This window comes from Macaca thibetana, chromosome 4, assembly GCF_024542745.1.
Source record: "Macaca thibetana thibetana isolate TM-01 chromosome 4, ASM2454274v1, whole genome shotgun sequence".
In the NCBI taxonomy this organism is placed as follows: Eukaryota; Metazoa; Chordata; class Mammalia; order Primates; family Cercopithecidae; genus Macaca; species Macaca thibetana.
In genome coordinates, this window is record NC_065581.1 from 20824450 (window position 1) to 20848717 (window position 24268).

Sequence of the window (24268 nt, forward strand, 5' to 3'; positions counted from 1 at the left end):
CTTAACCAGCTGTGTGATGTTTTTGATATTTGGCAAATCACTTTACCTCTCCATTCATGGCTTCATCTCTGTAACATGAGGAATAGTAGTACCTACCACGTGGGGCAGTTTTCAGGATTAGCTAAATAAATGTAAAATGCTTATAACAGTACCTGGCACTGCCCTATAAATGCTGTATATGTTTTTAGCTGTCATTGTTTGTCTTTATGATGGTCTCTATTTGTGGTACAATTCTTTTTAACAATAGCAAAGAAACCTTTACTTAGGAGATATTAAAAGTATGTACTAAGATTTAAGTTTTTTAGGCTAAAAATTTCTAGTAAAGCTAGTTTCTATAACTCTTAAGAGATGAACATTGAAGCTAAACACTTCATTATCAAGGGCTATTACAAAGTGATGTTTTAAACATTAAAAAAAGGTTTATGGAGTGGCATGGAAGACTAAGTTATGTGGTTCTGTGTTTTTTAGCATTCTGGCTTTCTGTGTTCGTTTAACATTTGCAAAGTTCCAAATTGAAGACATAAAGATAGGTGATTTGTCAGTGAGGTAGAATAAAGTCCTACATGTCTTATATCAAGAACTGAGGTTTTCATTGAATTACCACTTACATTTTCTTAAGACTGTTGATATACTTCTATGTTATTGTTTTAAATAGTCTTTTTTTTAATTGGGAACATTTCCTTGAACATTCACTTAGAGTATCAAAAGAAGTTTTTGTTTGTGGTTAGAAAAAATGTCTTTAACCTGCCAACAGAATTTAAAATTGCATAAGAAAATGGGTGTTGATGCTGAGAAATGGTGTGTAGGCAGGAGATCTCTTGTTCTGTCTGAAAACAGTGATGAAATACAAACAACAAATGTGGAATTACTGTTGCTCTATTTTAGTGTGGGAAACATAACTTCAGAGTAGGGAGAACAATTTCTGCTGTTTTAATAAACTTTTATTATATTTAGGCATGGGATTTAGTTGGCAATCATTACAGGGATAACACAAACTAATTTCTATAAATAGGACTATGATGCCTGTTTCATTATCATGATTATTATTTTGAGACAGAGTCTTGCTCTGTCACCCAGGCTGGTGTCCAGTGGCACAATCTCGGCTCACTGCCACCTCCACCTCCTGGGATCAAGCAATTCCTGTGCCTCAGCCTCCCAGGTAGCTGAGATTACAGGTGTGCACCAGGATGAGTGGCTGATTTTTGTATTTTTAGTAGATACAGGGTTTTGCCATGTTGGCCAGGCTGGTCTCCTCACCTCAAGTGATCCACCCACCTCAGCCTTCCAAAGTGCTGGGATTACAGACATGAGCCACTGTGCTTGGCTCTGTTTAATTATATTTATGCTGAAAATTAGGCCGGGCGCGGTGCCTCAAGCCTGTAATCCCAGCACTTTGGGAGGCCGAGACGGGCGGATCACGAGGTCAGGAGATCGAGACCATCCTGGCGAACACGGTGAAACCCCGTCTCTACTAAAAAATACAAAAAACTAGACGGGCGCCGTGGCGGGCGCCTGTTGTCCCAGCTACTCGGGAGGCTGAGGCAGGAGAATGGCATGAACCCGGGAGGCGGAGCTTGCAGTGAGCTGAGATCCGGCCACTGCACTCCAGCCTGGGCGACAGAGCGAGACTCCGTCTCAAAAAAAAAAAGAAAGAAAATTAACAGGTATTTATAACTTGGGTTTCCTTGATTATCTTTAGGTAATTGGTGAACTCTTGGAATTGTCCATAGAATTTTATTTTCCTCTTGAAACTTTTATGATACATTAGCATTAACCAGTCTTTTGTTGTTGTTGTTGTTGTTGTAAACTAAACATTACATAAAGTTGGCCTTTTTAACTATTTTTAAGTGGATAGTTAAATGGCATTAAGTACATTCATGTTGTTGTACAACCATCACCACTGTCCATCTCCAGAACTTTTCCCTCTTCCCAACCTAAAACTCTGTACTCATTAAACAATAACTCCCCATTCCCTGTAGCCCCACCATGAACTTGACTACCCTAGGTGTTTCTATGAACTTGACTACCCTAGGTACCTCATATAAGTAGAATCGTATAGTATTTGTCATTTTGTGACTGGCTGTTTTCACCTTGCATAATGTTCTCAAGATTTATCCATTGTGTAACATGTCACATTTCATTTTTTAAGGCTGAATAAGATTCCATTGTACATATATAGTACAATTTGTTTATGCATACATCTGTTGATTGACATTTGGTTTGCTTCCACATTTTGGCTATCGAGAATAATGTTTGCTGTGATCATTACTATAGAAATATCTGTTTAAGTCTCTGGTTTCAATTCTTTTGTGTATTTCACTGGAAATTGAGGGATTTAACCAGAGATGGCTAGATCATATGGTAATTTACTTTTTATTTTGTTTTAGTAGCTGCCACACTGTTTTCCTCAGCAGCTACACACCATTTTACTTTCTCACTGTCTGTGGAATTTTGTGTTGTTTATATTTTTCTTGAGAATCAGTCTTTAGATTTCATTAAACCTCAAAGTGATCTACTGTTCTAGTATTTAGTTTCTAACAGATTCATTTTGATTCCTATATACTCAATATAATAAGTATTACAGATATTAGTTATATTAGGCCTATTTACTTGCTTCCTCATATGACAAAAACTTTCTTGGGTAGATGCAATGCAAAGTACCACCCTTCATCTTAGTCATATGGGTTAAACAAAATAGGTAACTCCAGAATTAGGTAAAACCTTGTGTGCAGGAATCTTGAAAAACTATTATTTTTCAAGCTCTCCAAAAGATTGAGTTGACAAAAGAAAAAGTAGCATCAAATGTTTTATTTTGGACCAATGTTAATAATTTTGATTTCTCAGATTAATGGAAGAGATGTGGGTCTACAAACTCTTTAGGTACTTTGATAAACTATTCTCAATGTGAATATGATATTGAATTCATTTATGCAAATGATTTTTACAGTAGGTTTGCTGTTATTTACTTTTATTATTATTATTATTTTTTGAGATGGAGTCTCACTCTCTTGCCCAGGCTGGAGTGTGGTGACACAATTTCAGCTCACTGTAACCTCCGCCTCCTGGGTTCAGGCTATTCTTGTGCCTCAGCCTCCTGAGTAGCTAGGATTACAGGCATGTGCCAGAACAGCTGGCTAATTTTTGTATTTTTAGTAGAGATGAGGTTTCATCATGTTGTCCAGACTGCTCTTGAACTCTAGGCCTCAAGTGATCTACCTGCCTCGCCCTCCCAAAGTGCTGGGATTACAGGTGTGAGCCACCATGCCTGGCCTGTTATTTACTTTAACATGGATTATTTTCTCCAGTTACATGATCATAGCTGAACCTTTTATGAACCAAAACTTTAGAATAACTATCAAAACAAAATAAATGATAGTAGACATATGACTCTCTTTTCCCTTTCTTCAATAAATTAAATTAAAAACAGAAATGCAATGATATGTTTTGCCCTATATCTTTATAGCACAAGAAAAAAAGAAAGAAAAAAGAAAAGAAAAGAAAAGGAAGGGAAGGGAAGGGAGGGGAGGGGAGGGGAGGGGAGGGGAAGGGATTGTATGAAGTCGAGAACAGTAATATGAGATACCATTCAAGATAATTCACTGTACTCTGTTTCCTCAGGTAAAGAATTTGTATGATCTGTTTCAGAAAGATATTTTTTAATAAATAAATTTTAGAATTACATATTTTGGGGCCAGATTTAAAAATATAGTACAAGCTAGCGATAAGTTACATCTAACATCTAAAGTAATAAGACCACAGTAAATAATCTCCCCCAATAGCATGGGTGATGTTCTACCACTGCATCCTCCTAGTCCTCCTTCCCTTTTCTTTGTCCCTTCTCGCCTCCCCTGTGTCCCTGCACCTCTCCTTCCCTGCCCCCACCCTGTCCCTCCTTTTCTCCTCTCCTATTAAGAATTACTGCTGTTCACAGGACTGGGGCATATCTCAGTGTTGTCTTTGTCCAGGAGAAATAGTTGAGAACTATTGGTGTGGAATTATTAAACCGCATTTCAGAAAATGTGGGTTTTGCTTCTTCAAACTAATTAGCTGAATCACTTGGTCTTCATATCTTACATGCAAAATGAAAGGTTGAACTAGACAAATGTATGTTTTTAGATTTTTTTTTCCAACTTTGATTTTTTTTTCTTATGATTCTTGAGTCTTAGCAAAACCCAGAATTTGGAAGCCTAACAGATTCTCTGCATAATCTATTTTATATAGTCTCTATATTATGTCCACCCTGTAATATTAGGTTGGTGTACAAGTAATTGTGGTTTCAGATCATGAATTTTAAATCATTATAACTAGGCTCAAACATTCCTTTATTAATCAAAATAGGAACCATTACAATCAATACATTTTTGCCAACAAGAAGTAAGTGTGTTTATTCCTATAGTGTAAAAATCTGTGCTTCAGGATTTGATGAACTCTTGGAAAACATTTTCTGCATCCTGCTGGTGGTGGAAGCAATTTTACTACAAACGGTTGTCAAGATACGTAAAAAAGTGGCAGTTGGTTGGCAAGAGGTCAGGTGAATGTGGCGGAGGAGGTACAACTTCATAGCCCAATTCATTCAACTTTTGAAGCATTGGTTGTGCGATGCACGGTTGAGTGTTGTCATTGAGAAGAATTGGGCCGTTTCTGCTGACCAGTGCCAGCCGCAGGCCTTGCAGTTTTCAGTGCACTTCATTGATTTGCTGAGCAGACTTCTCAGATGTAGTGGTTTCACCAGGATTCAGAAGGCTGTAGTGGATCACACCAGCAACAAATCACCAGACAGTGACCATGACCTTTTTTTGGTGCAAGTTTGGCTTTGGGAAGTGCTTTGCAGCTTCTCCTCAGTCCAAACACTGAGCTGCTCGTCATCAGTTGTTGTATACAATTCACTTTTTATCGCACATCACAATCTGATCAAGAAATGGTTTGTTGTTGTTGCATAGAATAAGAGAAGATGACATTTCAGACGATTTTTTGATTTCCGGTCAGCTCATGAGGCACCCACTTATCAAACTTTTTCACCTTTCCAATTTGCTTCAAATGCTGAACAATCGTAGAATCGTCGACATTGAGTTCTTTGGCATATTCTCATGTAGTTGTAAAAGGATGAGCGTCAATGATTGCTCTCAATCTGTCATTGTCAACTTCCAATGGCCGGCCACTACACTCCTCATCTTCAAGGCTCTCTTCTTCTTTGCAAAACTTATTGAACCACCACTGCACTGTCTGTTTCATTAGCAGTTCCTGGGCCAAATGTGTTGTTGATGTTCTGAGTTGTCTCTGCTGCTTTAAGACCCATTTTGAACTCAAATAAGAAGATTGCTCAAATTTACTTTATGTCTAACATCATTTCCATAGTCTAAGATAAACATAAAACAAACAGCAAGTAATAAGTCTTTAGCAAAAAAATATAAAGTGAGAAATGCCCATTAAAATGATTTATAACATGACCACATTTATGTCAGAATGTGTTCCAATATCAAATGGCAGATTCCAACAATGCAAAAATTGCAATTACTTTTGCACTTTTCTAATTTGAAGGCAGGGACTATCTATTTATCTTGTAAATCTCAAATGATCTGATGAAAAGCATTTCACAAAGTTGACACCTAGAAAGATTGCAAATACAAAGCAATTTGTTAGCCTGGATAACATAGTGAGACCCTGCCTCTACTAAAAAAAAATAAACGTGAGAATAAATTAGCCAGGTGTGGTGGTGCAAGCCTGTATTCCCAGAGACTTGGGAGACTGAGGCAGGAGGTTAGCTTGAGCCCAAGAGTTCGAGGGTACATTGAGCTGTGATCACGCCACTGTTCCAGCCTGGGTGACAGAGACCCTGTCTCTGAAAAATGGAAATTGTTCAGACTAAGGACGATATAAAATTATTTTGGCAAACACCATTTATTTGGTTCTTTGAAGTTCTTATTGCTTTTAGTAGGTACAGTTGTTATTTAGATGTATAAATTTCAATGGCATATCATAAATAACATAATGATAATGACATATAATGGCATAAGTTGAAGTTAAGAAGTGTACCTTAATCCAGTGGCTTTACCACATTTTCCTGTGGTTTTTCTTGGTTATATCTCCTCTGACTTTTAGTCTGAGGATTAAATGGTCCTAAGTGCAATTTTGTCTCAATCTCTAAAAGAAAAGGTCACTATTTTAAGAGCAAAGCAGTATTTTCCCCAGAATGCCCAGTACATTTCATTGATACGAATTTTGTCTCAGGCACATTCCTGAATGAATCCCACTTTCCATGAGAATGCTACATTATGATTGGCTTAGGTCTGAGTTCCTGATGTATTTATTGGAATACATTTATTGAAGCATTTATTGGAACATGAAAAGTTATTTCCCTTTGATTAGCCATGCTCTATTCTAGAACTGGTTCTAGCATTAGTTTTTCGTGAGCTTTACTGACTGCATGAGAGAAGAGTTGATTCCTGAACAAAATCAGTATTCTTTTGGAAAGGGAGTGAGGATAAGTCCTGGGTAGCAACATGTACTATAATTCACACCTTTTACTCCCTAACATTCATACACATCCTTCTTCCTATACGTGTTCTTAACTAAAACTTGCTCTTAAACAAAACATCACCACTTCCCTGAAGAGGGATACTCAAAGTCTCTTTCAATTCCAAGACCAAGATCTTAGATGATACATAGACTATGTATCTGCGTGGTATATACTCCTGTCTGTGGGATCTAGTGTAGCTCTTTATAGTCTTGCAACCTGTAACTAAAAAGTAACTCACCTATGTCTGTTCATAATACTGGAGGAAGAACAGGATGATTGCAATGAAAAGTCTCATCTTAAAAGGAAAATAATAGAAAACAACACATATTGGTCATTCTTTCATAATCCAGGAATGCTGAGCACTCCCTGTACTTGGTAGGAAGTTAATTTCTTAGCATATTTGACAGCAAGTGATTTTTAGCTCTAAGAATCTCTCCGCTTTCCTTGTTTTTTAATACCACCTCTGGGGCTGCTTTTGGGAAGGACCATTCACTTCCAGCAGCTCTCTCTCTCTCAGTTAACGCAAGGTTGGGTAGGAGAAATCTCAGGTTGCCTTGGAACAGTGGTTCTCAGCATGGTCAGGGGACCAGAGCAATAGCATCATTTGAATGGCAAATTTTTGGGTGTCACCACAGACTTTCTGAATGAGAACAGGAAATCCAGTGATCTTTGCTTTGATAAGAACTCCCAGAGCATCTGATGCATTCTCTTAAGAATCATTGACATAGACCTTCAGCAGGTTTTTGTGGTTTCTTTGGAAAATCAGCTCCCTTAAGTGGACTAAGTGGAATATTAGTCTGTTTGTTACGCTCAGTTCCATCTGCAGTAACAATAGCCAGAGACCTTGCCTGGTGATCCTTTCTGCACTTGAGAATTTCTCTATTATAGCGGGAAGCCTCTACCTAAACTCCAGGACCTTAATTGAAAGGCCAATACCCTGTTTTGGCCTCAGCTTGTCCCTTGCCTTTAGGCTACATCTCAGCTGCGTTTTCACAATGAGCTGTTTTGTCTTTGTTAGGCAAGAGGATGCTTGGCTGTGCTTGGGAAAGGACAACTGTGGGGGTGGGAGTTAGATGTCCTCTGGGTTCCAATCTCATCTCCTATGGAATTTCTAACATACCAGCTTCTGTTTTCACGAACCTAAGTTTGGCTTCTGGGATTTGACCTTTTGTTTGGTTGGTTTATTTTTGTTTTAACCCTATTGGAGTCCACATTACCAGACTTTTAGCATCTGGGGGTTATAAAGGCAAAGAGGGCCTCTCGTGTCAATGGTGTATTTTCTTCTTTCAGACTAAGCTTATCTTTATCTAGACTAGAAGAAATAGGCAACACATTTCATCATTGTTAATTTTTCTACCATTTAAGGTTCTTTTAGTTGAAGCAACTATAATATAATGTTTAGAGTAGTCATGAAATTTAAAGCATTAGCTTATTGTTTGAGAGTTCTGATGTTACCTTCTCCCACATCAGAGTTAGAAATTGGCATTATGGATGAGGACAGGAAGCAAAATAGAAAAGGCAAGTCCATTCTCTCTTGTCTAGGCTGTCTCCCTCTATCATCCCATACTGCCATAACTTCACAGGAAACAGCTAGCAAAGCACAAATCCAGAGTAGTGCTAAGCAATGTGCTATTGACACACTGTGTTGTGTGGATGAAAAAAGCCAGACAAAAAGAGTACATACTCTATGATTCCATTTATATAAAATTATTGAAAACCAATTTATCCTGCATACTAATTTACAGTGAAAAAAAGAACAATAATTTCCTGGGCACTTGGGTAGAGGGTTTGGAGGGAGAGGTGACAAAGAGACACAAGGAGACCTTTAGGGACAATGGCTATGTTCATTATCATGATTGTGGCGATGTTTCACAGATGTATTCATATGTCAACACTTAAAAATTGTACTTTTTAAATATGTAGAGTTTATTTTGTATCAGTTTTACCTCAATAAAGCTGAGTATTAAAATAATTATTTATTAAAGTAATACATATTAAGCAATAAACAGGTACCTCCTTCCCCACAAAAGGAGCCTTTTGAGTCTTCCTAGAAGTAGGAAGAGGTAGGTGCAGACATGAAATCTGGCAGTTAATTAGCCTGCGTACTGGAACTCCTTTGCTTTGCTTTGTCTTGTCTCGTCTCGTCTCGTCTCGTCTCGTCTTGTCTCTTTTCTTTTTTTTGAGGTAGAGTTTAATTCTTGTCACCCAGGCTGGAGTGCAGTGGCATGATCTCAGTTCGCTGCAACCTCTGCCTCCTGAATTCAAGTGATTCTCCTGCCTCACCTTCTCCAGTAGCTGGGATTACAGTCATGCACCACCAGGCCCAGCAAATTTTTTTGTATTTTTAGTAGAGCCAGGGTTTTGCTGTGTTGGCCCAGCTGATCTTAAACTACTGACCTCAAGTGATCTGCCTGCCTCGGTCTCCCAAAGTCCTGGGATTAATGGCATGAGTCACTGCGCCTGGCCTGGAATCCCTTTTCAACTTCAGTTTTCTTATCTGAAAAATGGAGCTTCTATTACTGGCACCAAGAATCTGCTGGTTGTGCTTATCAAAATGAGATGTGTATGAGGGAGCCCTGCTTTGTGTACTTTATATGAGCAACTATCCTTTCTCTTCTCCTTCCTTCTCCTGGCTGTTGTAAAAGGTACCCATGGATTTCTGCTCCCTCAGGCCTCCTTTTTACTCCCTGCTATGTATATGAAAAAGGAAAGCAAGAGTGTACCTCCTATGAATAGCCCACACCTGCACTTTTGATAGTGAATTGGTAGAGTAACTGTTTGATTCACTTGGACATGACCTTAAGATTTAGCAGTGGGAAAAGAAAAGCATTGAAGTAAATCAAACTGATGATTATGTTACAAAGGCTATCTGATTTGCTGAGTTCCAGTCATCATATTACCAAAAATATAATGTTTGCATATCATACATTTTCTTTTTTATAAAAGCAGCACCATCACTAAGCTAGTTATATTTAAAAATTCAGTGTAAGTTGCAGTTATTCTGTAGCAAATTCAGTGGCATTACAGTTGAAAAGAATAGAATCCGGGAAGCTAGGGCTTTCTTTTGATTCACTTTCGTCTCTGTCGTAGGTTGGCTTTTTAGGGTTATACTCCATGAATATCACCACCTCTTGGGATGGAAGTTCTCAGCTGGCATATTGCTTGCTCATCTCTGAAATACTGTTCTTTAGTGTTCGTGTTTAAATTCTTAAATTGACCTATTTCCTCCATTGAGATGCATTTTTTCCCTTTTCCATGCGACTTTCTGAAAACAGCACAGTTCTTTATAAAGGAATATACATTCCTTTAAATACATGTTGTATTTAATGGGGATAGTTTTTATCACTCCCTTCTCCTGTTCTACTAAAGAAAGAAAAGATCTCTCACTGAATTATAGGGATTCTTACCATCAGTCAAGGAAAAGAGACGTAATGTGTATGTAGGAGAAGAGACACTAAACCGCTGTGCAGCTGAGGTCTGAGTGGGAAAGCTTGCTTCTCACCAGTATTTGGGTGGTCACCTGGACAGCCAGTGGACTGTGTGCTAAGGGCCTGCCAGCTCCCTCATTCTCTCTCTCTGGTAAATGCTACTTTGTCCTGGCCCTGCATTAGATAGTAATCTCCAAGTCAAAGATGGGCAGTTGAATTTTACTGAAATTATTACAATGTTAATTAAAATTGTTAGCTCTCAAATTTGAAGGATTTGTTGAAGTTAAAATGGTGAGTAATTACATAAATGCTTAGGTGTACTACTTTTTCATTTCACTTTAAAACACCTCATCTCTCTTTCTTATGTAATTACTCACACCATTATTTGACCCAAACAATTTAAGTTTTTTCCCACACAGGTTAGAAATTTAAGTTTTATCTGAATTTAGCTTTCTAGTTTCAATGCCCTTGAAATATAAGATTTTCTTTTCTTTTCACAGGATGTTTTGACCCACGTTAGAACAATACCTTTTATCCCAGGCGCCAAAATATGGTACCTGTTACATGTTATAGAATTAGCCTCAACCACTGTTTCCTGTGAGATTTCACCTCAGGAGACGTCAGCCTCCACAACCACTGAGAGAACAAAAACAATAGCTTTGCTCACTAATACTCCTTTGCTTTTAGAGTATATTTTATGGTTCATTATTCAGGTTTTTTGGTTGGTATATTTAACCTGTGGCTTAATCACATCTTCAGATTAACCCTTAGGTAAGTCTTTGCTAGGGATCATTTTCCCATATGTTGACCTGTAGAATATTTGAAAGTACAGATTTAGTTTTGCTTAGTTTAACAGCAGATGAGTGTTAACTATTAATCTGCAGAAGTAAATAGTTCTATCACTAGCATAAATTTGGCTTCACTTCAGCATATAATAATAATACTTTTTATAATATATATATGCCTTGTTTTCATACCTGCAAATTCTAATTCAGTAAATCTGATAAGGGGCCAGGTATGTGTACCTAAAAAGAAAAAAAGAAAAGACAACTACAACCCCAAAACCAAACAAACCAGACAGAGAGAACAGTTAGGGGTGAAGCTGGGAAGAAATTGTGTGTGTGTGTTTGTGTGTGTGTGTGTGTGTGTATACTTGTATGTGTATGATTTATATATATGTATACATCTACTTGATTATATTACATAATTTTAAAAGAGTATTTGTTACTGCTTTTTAAACTTTATGGTACGTTAGAAATATGTCTTACATGGCAGAATTATATTCTTAAAGGATAAATTATATGTCTATTTATATGTATAATTTATACATATATTATATAAATAAAATCTCCTCCTATGGTAGGAATGTGTAGTTGTGTTCATAGCTCCTGTTTCGTTTTCAGCTTGGACATTGGTAAGTTAACTCAAATCTGTAGCACAGTGTCACTTTGTACGGGCCTCAGCTTGGATGGCCAACCAGGTGTCTACGTCACAAACATTATTTGGCAATTACAGCTGTCTCCACTGCTGTCTTTGGAAGGTATAGATAATATCTTAGCCTTAATTTTTGTCTGCTATCATTGCTTTATAAAACTAAAAATAACAATGAAGGTGGAACAAAAGAAAATTTTTGTCAACTTTATGGTTGACAGAATTTCATTATCTTTCACCATGCTATTTTAGTAAACACATTTAGAAAATAGTTGTTGCTATTAAGGGTGCAGGACTCTGTCTCCCAGGGAGTAAGCCACTAGCTACAAATAGAACACATTGAAAATCCAACTGGAGAGGCCATGCACGGTGGCTCACGCCTATAATCTCAGCACTTTGGGAGGTTGAGGTGGGCGAATCATGAGGCCAGGAGATTGAGACCATCCTGGCTAACACAGTGAAACCCTCCATCTCTACTAAAAATACAAAAATATTAGCCAGGTGTGGTGGCAGGTGCCTGTAGTCCTAGCTACTCAGGAGGCTGAGGCAGGAGAATGGCGTGACCCCGGGAGGCGGAGCTTGCAGTCAGCCAAGATCATGCCACTGCACTCCAGCCTGGGTGACAGAGCAAGACTCCATCCTCCCCCTAAAAAAGAAAATCCAACTGGAATGATCACTGCTACTTATTAGTTATGTTTATTCTACATACTATATGTCAATTGACATATTAGCTGATTCAAACCAATATCCAGTTAAAAGAGGCCATTTTCTAGCTTTTTTCCCCCTGTACATCTTTAATTCTAAAGATCATTACAGAAATGTAAGGAAAACTTAGGAAGATGTTAAAGAATCATCTACAGCAACAGTTTCTGTAGAACTTGATGGATTTTTTTGCTGGCCTGTTATAAAATGAATATAAGGAAAATATAATGAGTTTTTTTATGAAGCTACATTTGTGAGACTTCATTATGACATTCCTCCTGTTTTATTGTTTAAAATATGCTATTTTTTGTAAAATAGTAATGATAGTACAAGATAGTTTAACTTTTTTTGGTCCTCCCTTGGTAAAATAACAAATTGGTAGTCTATTTGATGTCCAGTTATGTGTGTGTGCATTTTAAGTGTGTTGCTCTGTGACATCCCAGCATCAGAAACTACTGATAGAAATTGGAAAAATAGTTAATATTGAAAATGGATGGTCTTTAATAGACTCTCAGGCCCTTTATTTCTCTTTTTGCATAGTCTGCTTGGAATGGTGTACAGATTGTAGTATGCTTATACCCTGTGTAGGGTCCCTTGTCTTACAGCTCTCATCTCCAAGCTTTACTTTCCTGTTCCCAGTTTCCTGACCTCTAAGACAAGATTGTTGATCCTTTGGCAAGATCTGCATTACTGCTGTGTACCTTCTCCATTCCCGACTTCCATTTCCCTGCTTCATTGTATTTTACTCGATACCTTTCTGCTTAGTACTCCTCCTAGCTGTGTAGTCAAGTATTGGCTTGTCAACTGGTCTGTTCATTATGAAATCACCAAGAGATCTATGTATTTATTGTTATTCGAATAGTACACAAGTCACTGTGTTAAATGCTATAGCAGATAGTAAATAAGGAAGATAATACGTGTTCCTTAAGAATATTGAGATAAGCATACAACTCATCATGTATTCTTACACAGAATAAGTCAATGTTTCTTAAGAGAAGTACAGCGTACAATTGGTGATAAAGGAACTTCAGATGCGATTGGAAGGATCTTTGACTTGGCTGTCTGTATAACTTTGAGCAAGTTTCTTAATCTTTTTGAGCCTCAGTTTCCTCTATGGAAGAATAATAATGCTTCTATCAAGATTGCTGTGAGGGTAAATGAAACAATTAATATAAAATGCATAACTGAGTTTCTGGCAAGGATTTGGCAGCTATCTTTTACTATCATTGGCCACTTCTTCCCCCAAACTATTTTAAAGGTTGTGATGATTTTTACAGGGATTGAGAGGTGATAAGTATAATTCTTTCAAGTAAAGTGAATGACAAACAAAGGTACAGAGTTAAAATATGCTGGAACAACATTTTGGAGCAAAGTATGTAGCTGATGGGAATAGAGTAAGAGAAAATACAGCTGCAGTTATGTTTCAATTTAGTACACGTAGTTTAATGCAGAGGAAACTAACTCTGAAAGTTCACAATTGAAGATACAGGAGAGAAGATTGAGTCAGTCACCCAAGTGGAGGGATTCATTTTAGGCCAAGATGAATTCATTTTGGGCACAGGAAGCTTAAAGAATGTAGGGTTTTGGAAGTATATTCAGCTAATTTTTCAAGTATGTCATTTTTCCATTGTTTGTTGAGAATTTTGATCTTGACAAACAGGTATCATATTATTCTGTTGGTATGAGTATCTCCTGTATTTGAAACATCAAAAAGTAATTTTCCTGGAAAAACGGTTAAACCAAGATGAGGACTCACAATAGGCTATATTTAACAATCAAGTCTGGCAGGGCCTACATTGTGTGAACTTTTGGTTTCTTGGGTTTCTTCGCTTGATGGTGTTTCAGTTTGGAAGAATGTGGCTAGACCAGTGTGGCTTTTCCAAGATTTAGTTCTTATTAAAGGCTTATTTTGTAACGTTTGTTTTTTGTTTTTGTAGAGACAAGGTCTCACTATGTTGCTCAGGCTGGTCTTGAATTCCTGAGCTCAAGCAGCCCTCCTGCCTCAGCCTCCCAAAGTGCTCGCATTACAGGCGTGAGCCACCACACCTGGCCATTTTGTAACATTTGAAGCTTTGAGAAAGATCATACTCTATCAGTTTATGAAAAACAAATAATGATTAAATCATGCAAGTGGAATGGAAAGTGGAGGTTGTAAGTGTTAGTGCTTGAGTCCAAAAGGTTTTTGCGTATTCAGGTTATCTTTGACCTGAAGCAGAGCAAACCAGAAGGCTGTGTCACATTAGTCACCTTTTTTCCCCCCATTAAAAAAAGATACCAGTACGAGTGACTTTTTAAGAGTATAACTCTGATTTTTAAATTATTTCAGAATTTGTAATATCTAAAGATGCTCTTTACAAAAAAAAGAATAGGTATGTTCAAACTTTTAGTTTTCACTTGCTTTATGTGGTTCGGATATTAAGTTGACCGTTATGTGTTTAAACCCTTTGAAGTATTTTAATTTGTGAAAACTCATTGTTATTTCATTTGTTCAGTTTATGTAATTTAAAAACATGCTACCACAGACGTTTCTTAAGACTTCAGGGTTGAACTGGGTGCAGTGGCTCATGCCTGTCATCCTAACCCTTTGGGAGGCCGAGAAAGGAGGATAACTTGAGCCCGGGACCAGCCTGGGTAACATAGTGACACCTTGTCTTTACAAAAAAACCTTTTAAAAAAATAAAAATAATAAAAAAGCTCTCTTGGGTTATACTGCCAAATTAAATACTTAAACTCTCTCTGCTTTGGAGGGTTTTAGTCATTCTTGGTCTCTGGCCATGTAACAACCTGTGCAAAGATTAGTAGGTATTGTGTGCTAGCTTTATCCTTCCATCAGGACAGTCTAGGCCTATTTGGATTTTGCATCTTCCTTGTAGTTCAACAGCCATCTCATTTGGGTTTTGGCTTTCTGCAGTCAACCTTCAAAGATCTTTTGTTTTCTGACAGTTGAAGAAACTGGCTCAGTATTCTTTCTCCTAGACAATTATTTAATTGTTTACAGATAACTGAAACTATCTTCTAAAGGTTTCTATTGAGAATTTCTTTATTTTATGGGAAGCTTCTTATGTTGAAATGATTGGTCGACATAATTCTTGGTGATTAGAAAAACTGTTTTTCAACCAAATAGCATCAAAATGCTTGTTCTTTCTTTTCTGATTTTACACTGCATGTTTTTCTTCTGTGTATTATAACAAATCTCTTCTTTTTAAAGCTTTTAAAAGACATTAGCAAATTTAATGCTTGCATTGGTACTGTTATAGCAAGTTTAAAGAAGTGTACTCTTGTACCCTATAAATATATACACCTACTATGTACCCACAAAAATTAAAAATAAACATACAAGCAGCCAAAAAATGTGCTCTTAAGAAATTTTTACTTTCTTGAGATTATATACAGTATTATTTTGATAACTGTGGATAAGGATGAACCCATCTTATACAATAAAGAGTTTGGAACTTCAAAACTATCACTGGCTGGGTGTGGTGGCTCATGCCTGTAATCCCAGCACTTTGGGAGGCCAAGGCGGGTGGATCACTTGAGGCCAGGAGTTCAAGACTAGCCTGACCAACGTGGAGAAACCCTGTCTCTACTAAAAATACAAAATTAGCCAGGCGTGGTGGCGGGTACCTATAGTCACAGCTATTAGGGAGTCTGAGGCAGGAGAATAGCTTGAACCCAGGAGGCAGAGGTTGCAGTGAGCTGAGATCAGGACATTGCACTTCAGCCTGGGCAACAGGAATGAAACTCCATCTCAAAAACAAACAAACAAAAAACCAAAAAACTATCATGTCAACAACTATAATTAACCTCAAGGCAACAGTTTAACACAGAGCTTTTTGAATTCTGCATGTAATATTCTTACTTGCTTAAGTATTATAAATGTTTCAGAATATCACTTTGTTTTATTTAAATTTTTTGGTACAGTTTCATTAGTGCTTTTCCACGGGGAATACATTTCCATCTTTATTAAGTGAGACAGTAGGAAAATGTGATTTGGTTTCCACAGTTGACTTTTAAGCTAACCTGTCAGCAACACATCTGTTCCATAAAGTTAAGTACACCTGGGATATGATAATGCATAATTATTTCCTCACAGAATTGTTTAATAAGAGTCACATTAAACTACCAGTGGCCAACACTTACTGATCGCTTACTAGATACAGACACCATTCTGAGTATTTTACATGTATCAATTCATTTATGTTATAAATTTTAAAATAAGTTTCTTTTGTCTTTTTCTTCCTGTTTTTCTTCCCTGCCCTTTCCCCCTACTAGTGTTCCTTAAGACAGTTACTTTTCAGAAACAGCCAAAGTCAGAAATATTAGCACAGGTTGACTATCCCTTATCTGAAATGCCTGGAACCAGAAGCGTTTTGAATTTTTTTTTTTTCCAGATTTTGGAATATTTGCAGGTAGATAGATAGATAGATAGATATCCTGGGGATGAGACCCAAGTCCAAACACAAAATTCATTTATGTTTCATGTACACCTTATACACATAGCCAGAAGGGAATTTACATAATATTTTAAAAATAATTTTGTGCATGAAGCAAAGTTTTGACTGTATTTTGATTGCAACCCATCACATGAGGTCAGGTGTGGAATTTTCTTCTTGTAGTGTCATGTCGTTGCTCAAAAAGTTTCCGATTTGGGAGGATTTCAGATTTTCAGATTAGGAAAGCTTGACCAATAGCTTCCATTAAGATTGTTCACTTAATTTATGGAGCTTTCCATTGGTAATAGGACAAATAAGGGAAAGGGATCACAATAAATGAGGTAGTATTAGAAGGAGAGATGACAGGTTCCCTGGAAGGATGCTGATTTAACTTAGGTGAATGCCAGTCATACGTGGGAATCACAGCTTCATGACAGGGCCTGCTGCATTGACTGGGCCATGAAGACACTCGAGGAAAAAGCAGAGAACCTTGGTCTTCCAGTGTACCAGTAAACAGCTTTGAGAACCTGAGCTATGGAATTTTAAATGATGTGGCAAGTCCGACGAAGTGACACATTTTCACACAGTACCAGCAGGAGGATGAAAACCAGAACTTGTGAACAAGGGTGAAAGTGACAGGTTTAGGACAGTGGATGGACAAGAGGCCTGACCTTAGATTTCCAAAGAATAAAGGAGAGAACACATATTTTAATTAAATAGCTTCATATTTAGCTTCAAGAAGATAAGTACTGGCCATATATTTGAATGTATATGCTATATTAGTTTATATCTCATGTCAGATGATTTGCAGGTCTTTTTATTTGCATGTTTGTGCAGCTGAGATGTTTGGCGCTCAGTTCTTGTGGGAGAGAGCAGCTTGGTATGGAAACATCTTGGAGTTTGAAATCTCACTGGCCTGGATTTGAATCTCAGCTGTTACATGGCCTTGAGCAAGCTACTTACCTGATTTTTTGAGGTGGATTCTTGTCTCTAAGATGGACATGGGAAAACCCAACTCTGAAAGGGTTAAATGAGAAAAGGCATATAAAATATCAGTAACAGGCTCGCTGGCTCACGCCTGTAATCCCAGCACTTTGGGAGGCGAAGACGGGAGGGTCACTTGAACCCAGGAGTTCGAGACCAACCTGGGCAACATAGCAAGACCCTGTTTCTATTAACAAAACAAAACAACAGAGAAAGGAAAAAAGAAAAGAAAATACCAGTAACAGTGTCTGATGCTCAGTAAGGGCTAAACAAAATTGAATTACTCTCCCAAGGAAACAACAATAGAATGGTTTTCTCCTTCCCCTTGTTATAGAAAAGGCAGAAAATGTAAAGAGAAGACATATAACAACTGGGAGACTAGAACCTTTATTTGGAAGAGAGGCCACAATTTGTGTTTATTTTAAAAATGTAAATTGCTTAGGAGGAAAAGAGTGTTAGCAGTTCAAGATTATGTGGTCGGTTAAATAGTAAAACACATTTTAAAATGTATGTTACTTTACTTAAGGATCCCATGTGAAAATTCTCAGAAATTAAGCATTGCATATTTGACTGCTGAGTACAGTGATTCATATGTATCTTAAAGTCATATATTAATAAAATTACCCATGGGTCAGATTCAATTGTTAAAAGTAAGATTTTTCTCAATATGAAATTTTAAAGCATTTGTGTACTGATGGTCTTTTTAAAGCCTTGCTACTCATTATAGCAATCGAATCACTGAAGAGATGTTCCTTTCTCTTTGGTTCAGTGTTATTGAGCCTGATCTTTTGGATATAGAACTATTTTTTATTTTGTAACTGTGTCTTTTATTTTGTAATAATTTTGTTTAAGGTATATTTTAATATTATAAGAGTAGAACCAATATTTTAGTTTTAAAAAAGACAATTCTATATCATGTCTAAATACTATTGGGAAATATGCCAATTTTTTAATTTTTTAAAGCTAATATTGCCATTCTACTTTTTTTACTTTGATTAATGTAGTCTCAGAGAATTATTCATTGAACGTGCTTTAATATTTTTTCCTGATTTCAAGGAGTGAAAAAAGATTATCTAAAAATTTCTAAGAGTGTATTTTCTTATGAGAATGCTGTATTATCTACTTATTTATTCTTATATCATTAGTTAAAAGTTAGATGAGTATGTGTCCTTTCTGAGTAATATAGTATGTATAGGGGATACCGGAACTTTGTAGTTATGTTGGCCAAACTAGTTTATGAAAAGTAATGTAGGTCTTGAATTTCTTTTGATTAGTCATTGTAAGCATTTTTAAACTTTCTTCCTCATAGATATGTGCACTTTTAGATAATATGTGATTTGTACAGCCATTCTTGAGCAGTTGAAATTTTTTTCAACTACTCCCCAAAATTACACATTTTTGTGCCTGGTAGAGATAAAATAACTCTGAGACATGGTAGATGCTTGGTTTTTGAATCTCTTGTATAAACTATGCAAATGTTTCTGAAAGAGCACTTTTGTGTATGTTTTGAGGTACCCCCATGTTAAGTATATGCTATCTTTAGAAATTTGAGTCTGATTTATTGTTATCATTTCAACAGGTGTCTCAATGCTTGTACCTACTGCAAAACTAAACACGCCAGAGGAAATTTGGCCAGTTATCCAATTGATGAACTAGTAGATAGAGCCAAACAATCTTTTCAAGGTAAGAGTTTCTAGAATTACATGTGAAATTAGTCTTCTTAAGAAATTATGTTAGTCTTGTAAGTAATACTTCAGTTTAGAGACCGACTTCATTCGTTTTATGAAGAGTTTTACAAATATATCAGCTTAACTAATAAAAGATGTGACCAGATTTAATCACTTAGTTTATTTTTATATTAATTACTCTTCTTTTACTACGCTTCCATTTTCTTATCACTCTAAGGTAAATGGCGTATTTTGAACTTTATCATCCACCTCTAGACTCCATGGAAAAGACAAAATTAAGATAAAATGAAATCCATGAGCCTCTGATGTCTGTTAAGATTTTTGTGGACAAGTGAAATACTCAGATTTTTCATCTCTTTCTTTGACTTTTTTGGACCATTTAGAAAATGGAGCTAATTAGGGTTTGTAGACTTCTTTGAAGAAGGTAGGTTTTCATATCAGCCAATAAAGGAGGCTACCATTTTAACAGAACTGTCAGACCAGTAAAGAGTGGTACTGGGGGAGAGGCCTAATGAGAATGATTTGTGTGGGGTGGCCAACTACTTCTGAATCATCACTTGCTGGGAAATGTGATTATCTAGGTCTCTCTCAGCATATAATAAGACTTATCTTTAACATGAGTCACAGTTGTGTGGACATACAACTGCTCAAACCATAAACTTCCTTTTTTGTCTTTGTTTATAGTATGTGCCTGTAACAGTGGTGTGTTTTTACTCCCAACATGAGATAATCTGTTGTCTCATAATCTTGCAGGTTAATAGTTATTGGCAATGTGCTTTTCTTTTTGGCAAATAACTTGGAGTGCTAATTTCAATACTTCCTACTCTGGGCCTCAGAAAGTATGAGTTCCAAATTCATTTTTTTGTTTAGTCTATAGAAAACTTTTAGAAACATGAATTTGGAATGTTTCTTTTAATAGAGAAAAATATCCCCTTGCTTGATTTATTGATGCCTCCCAACAGTTTTTCTCCACTTGTATATTCTTAGCTCAGTCCCCTCCTCCTTTCACATTCAACTAGTATTGAGAGAGAAATAAAGGAAATTTACTGACTCTTGCCAGTGTTCTCCTTTTAGAGCCAGATTATTGTCTAATCTAAGAAAAAGCCTGGGTGGTTGTCTTTACTACAGCATAACCAGTACTTCCAAGGATTTTTTAAAAGGGGCAAAAATTTTCCCAGAAACTAAATCTATTTGAAAAAATATTTACTGGCATTCTTAATTAGTGTTTGTTTTTTCATATATCTGTCAGATAATGGGGATATTAAACATCTGTCTACCAAACACTGCAACTTAGAAGGCATGCAAATTAGTACTTTTTTTTTTAACATCATGCATTTCTAAGTGCAACTGCATATAATTTTTTGAAAAGTATTTTATTTTACTTGAAAATTTATTTGAAAAATGTAAAGCTGTAAAATCACCATGTAGAAAGTGAAAATCTCCTCTTCACTTGCTTACATCTATTCTCACCTGTAACTTACACCAACATTCGGATATGATTGCTTCGTGGCTTTATATGGACACATTTATGAATTATACATGACTTGAGAAAAAAAGAAGACAGAACAGAAGTATTACCTGTGGATGGTGTCCAGGTTCTTTGCATTTTAAACAAACAACTGGACAAAACGTACAAACAAAGCAAGGAAAGAATTAAGCAACAAAAGCAGAGATTTATTGAGAATGAAAGTACACTCCACAGTGTGGGAGCAAGTCTGAGCAGCACTGAAGGGCCCGGATACAGAATCTTCTGGGATCCAGCTACCCCCTAGAGGTTTCCCATTGGCCACTTGGTGTTCACCCCATGTAAATGAAATGGTGGCCCCACGGTCAGTCTGATTGGTTGTGGAAAGCAACCAATCAGAGGCTGATGTGCAGTTACAAAGGTCACACTCGTATGCAAACATCTGATTGGTTGTGGAAAGCTGAAGTGAACTTACAAAGTTGCATGCTTATACAGATCTCTGACTGGTTGCAGAAAGCAACAATCAGAGGTACTTTCAATTTCCCATCTGCGCTGCAGAAAATATGGGGGTTTGCAAAGGGAGTAACCTCTGGTCCTTTTTTTACTTAGGCTGGAAAGTTTTTTTTTTTTTTTTTCGATTTAATTCTAGGAAGTCAGGGTGAATTGGCATTAGGTTCCCTGCCTCCAGGCCCTGTTCTCCTGCCTCAGAAACATAGTTTGTATAAACTGATTATGACTTTTTCTAACAATATCCACCTTAGCTCTGTGATTTATCTTTAGAGATGCCCTCTGAGCATCCAAGTTACAGTGTATTGCTTCTGTAGATCTTTAGTTAGTTAACATTGTCATATACAAGTGGGTTGGACTAGTTAAGGTGAGTGATTGAAATAATATATCAGAGGTTAGCAGTAATGTAGTAGCTATTTTTAGAGAAAGTATTAGAAGATTGCTCTTACCAACATCAGTAAGATAAGTATCTTTTTATTACCAACCATGGAATGTTTGCAACATCAGTTTTTTCTGTTGCGTTATTATCTGTGTATTAGAATTGAAACTAAAAAATAGTTTTTGAACTGGTGAGCTAACTTGTGAGATAACCCAGTGTGTTCAGGAAATGTAGTTGTTTTTTTCTTTTTCTTTCTTTCTTTTTTTTTTTTTTTTTTTTTGGTAACAGGGTCTCACACTGTATCAACCAGGCTGGAGTGTCGTGGTACAGTCAGAGCTCACTGCAGCTTCAAACTGTTGGGCTCAAGCTATCCTCCTGCCTCAGCCTCCCCAGTAGTTGCAGCTATAGGCATACACTACCGAGTCTGGCTAATTTTTAAATTTTTTAGAGAGACAGGGTCTCCCTGTGTTGGCCAGGCTGGTCTCAAACTCCTGGTCTCAAGCCACCTTGACCTCCCAAAGTGCTGGGATTACGGGTGTGAGCCACTGTGCCCAGCCAGAAAAATTTTAAGTCCTCAAGTATTTGTTGCTTTTTGCTATAAGCAGTTTAGATTTGAAATACTGCACTGTTGCTTACCAGCCACATGATGTGAACACGGTATCTCACCTCTCCAAGCTTATGGCTTTCTCATCACTATAACTTAATGTTTTTGTTTTAAGAATTTGAGATAACGTGTATGAGGTAATTGGCTATGTCAATATTATGAAGAAGAAATATTACTTAAACTAATATCCGAAGCCAGGAAGAGAAGTCTGATTTTGGGTAAGAGTGTTGTAACATCCATAGCAAAAACATTAATGACTGAAATCAAATGACAGATTTTTCTTTTGAGTCCAAATTATGTTTTATGAAAAATTTCTCCGTAGATAGATATCTAGTATGACAGTTACCTTTCATTTTCTAAATTTGAGAAGTGCAAATTCATGCTAAGGGTGGCCTTATAATCCCTTTCAAAAATAGGAAGTATCAATCTATAAGCTAATATTTTAAAGATATTTAGTAGCATTATCTTTTTTCTGCAAAAGAAATTGAGATTTTAATGCTGTTATAGAAATCCTAAGTTTGAGCTTTAAAATTGCAAATAATAATTATGAAAATAAACATAATAGAAGAAGTGACTCATTTTCTTATTACTATGACTTTTGCACATTTAGTTATTTAATCATTCAGGTGATAGGAATATTCTTTGGACCAGAAACTCTTAAGTTCTGCATTCTACCATGATTAGATTGCCTGTCTTATAATGAATAACAAACATGGTTTTGCGAAAAGTTACTCTATAATGAAAAACCTAAATATGCCACCAATAAAGGTTTAAAGCCACTCTGTGGATGGGAGTTAAATTTCCCATCCTTAAAGTGACATTTTCTTTCTTTTAATTTTTTTAATGGCTCCTGTATGTCATAATTACAAATTTATTTTTTTAAATTCTGAATCAACTGTGGAGTGAGGATTGGAACCCAGTTTTCCAGTCATATGATACAATATACAATAGGATCAAAATTTTATTCTGAATAGCATGTTTATCATTTTATTTATTTATTTATTTTTTTGAGGTGAGATCTCACTGGAGTGCAGTGGCATGATCTCGGCTCACTGCAGCCTCCTCCTCCTGGGCTCAAGCAGTCCTACCACCTCAGCCTCCTAAGTAGCTGGGACTACAGGTATGCACTACCACACCTGTCTAATTTTTCTATTTTTGATAGAGACAGGGTTTTGCCATGTTGCCCAGGCTGGTCTTGAACTCCTGGCCTCAGGTGATCTGCCCACCTTTGCCTCCCAAAGTTCTGGGATTACAGGTGTGATTATGAGCATTTTATATTCATAAAAATGTATTTCTTGTTAGTCTCATGTATTAGGAGACTAAAGGCTAACCCAAAGGCAAGGAAGCATTCAGAAGTGATTCTGAAATAATCATGAAGTCATTCTGAATATAAAATGGCTTCCCACAATACTAAAAATGTGCTGACTATGCATTCAGCTGCCAAAAAATGAGAGAGCTCATTAACTTTTGAATGGACAGCACTAAAGTAAATATTTCTGTGTTTAAGTATAAGTGTAATTTCTTTTCTATATAAATTACATCTGTTTAACTGGTTTTCTGGCTTTTTTTTTCTCTCTCTCTCAACCTCCATAATTGACTATTTTTACCTTCTCAGTGTGTGTTTTATTTTTGAGGAGACTTCTGCATGTGAGTTTAAGGTTTACCAGGTAACTTCTGGGTATCATCTGGTTGTTCTCACAGACCGTTGCAAAACCTTCCTTCTCACTTCCTCCCTTCTGATGAGATTGAGGTTTTAAAAATGCCTAGGATTAACAGTGTTTGGGGGCTGAGTTTGCTGGGTTTGACACGGTTGCATTTTAGGTATCTAGACAAACATGTCAAGTGGTGACCAGGACTTTGTTGGGGCTAGAATGAATTTACAAGCTAGTGTTTTCTAGGATATTTGTATTGATTTTTCTCTAGCAGCTAATCAATCAGTTTCAGTTGTGTAAGTGATGGAGCAAACCTTTTTAAACGTGCGGGGTGAGTGGTGTGGAAACAACACCTTTCACCGCGCTGTCTCTGGAATCAAAATGTAGAGATGATGGATGCGCTGTTTTTATAGCTATCGTGTGCTTTTCTAGATCTCATTTGTGTGTTACTACTTTTTGGCTCCCTCATAAATCTGAA

The 24268-nt window shown here is 36.8% G+C and overlaps 1 protein-coding gene across 3 annotated transcripts in view; it reads left to right on the top strand.

Annotated features, from left to right (window-relative positions):
* The window catches only part of CDKAL1 (CDK5 regulatory subunit associated protein 1 like 1), a 712749-nt gene that overhangs the window by 304730 nt on the left and 383751 nt on the right, over positions 1-24268 (top strand). For all 3 annotated transcript variants that reach the window (XM_050789551.1, XM_050789550.1, XM_050789549.1), the window contains one exon: positions 19075-19178. In XM_050789551.1, the coding sequence (XP_050645508.1) occupies positions 19075-19178 (104 nt within the window). The remainder of the gene's footprint in view (positions 1-19074; positions 19179-24268) is intronic.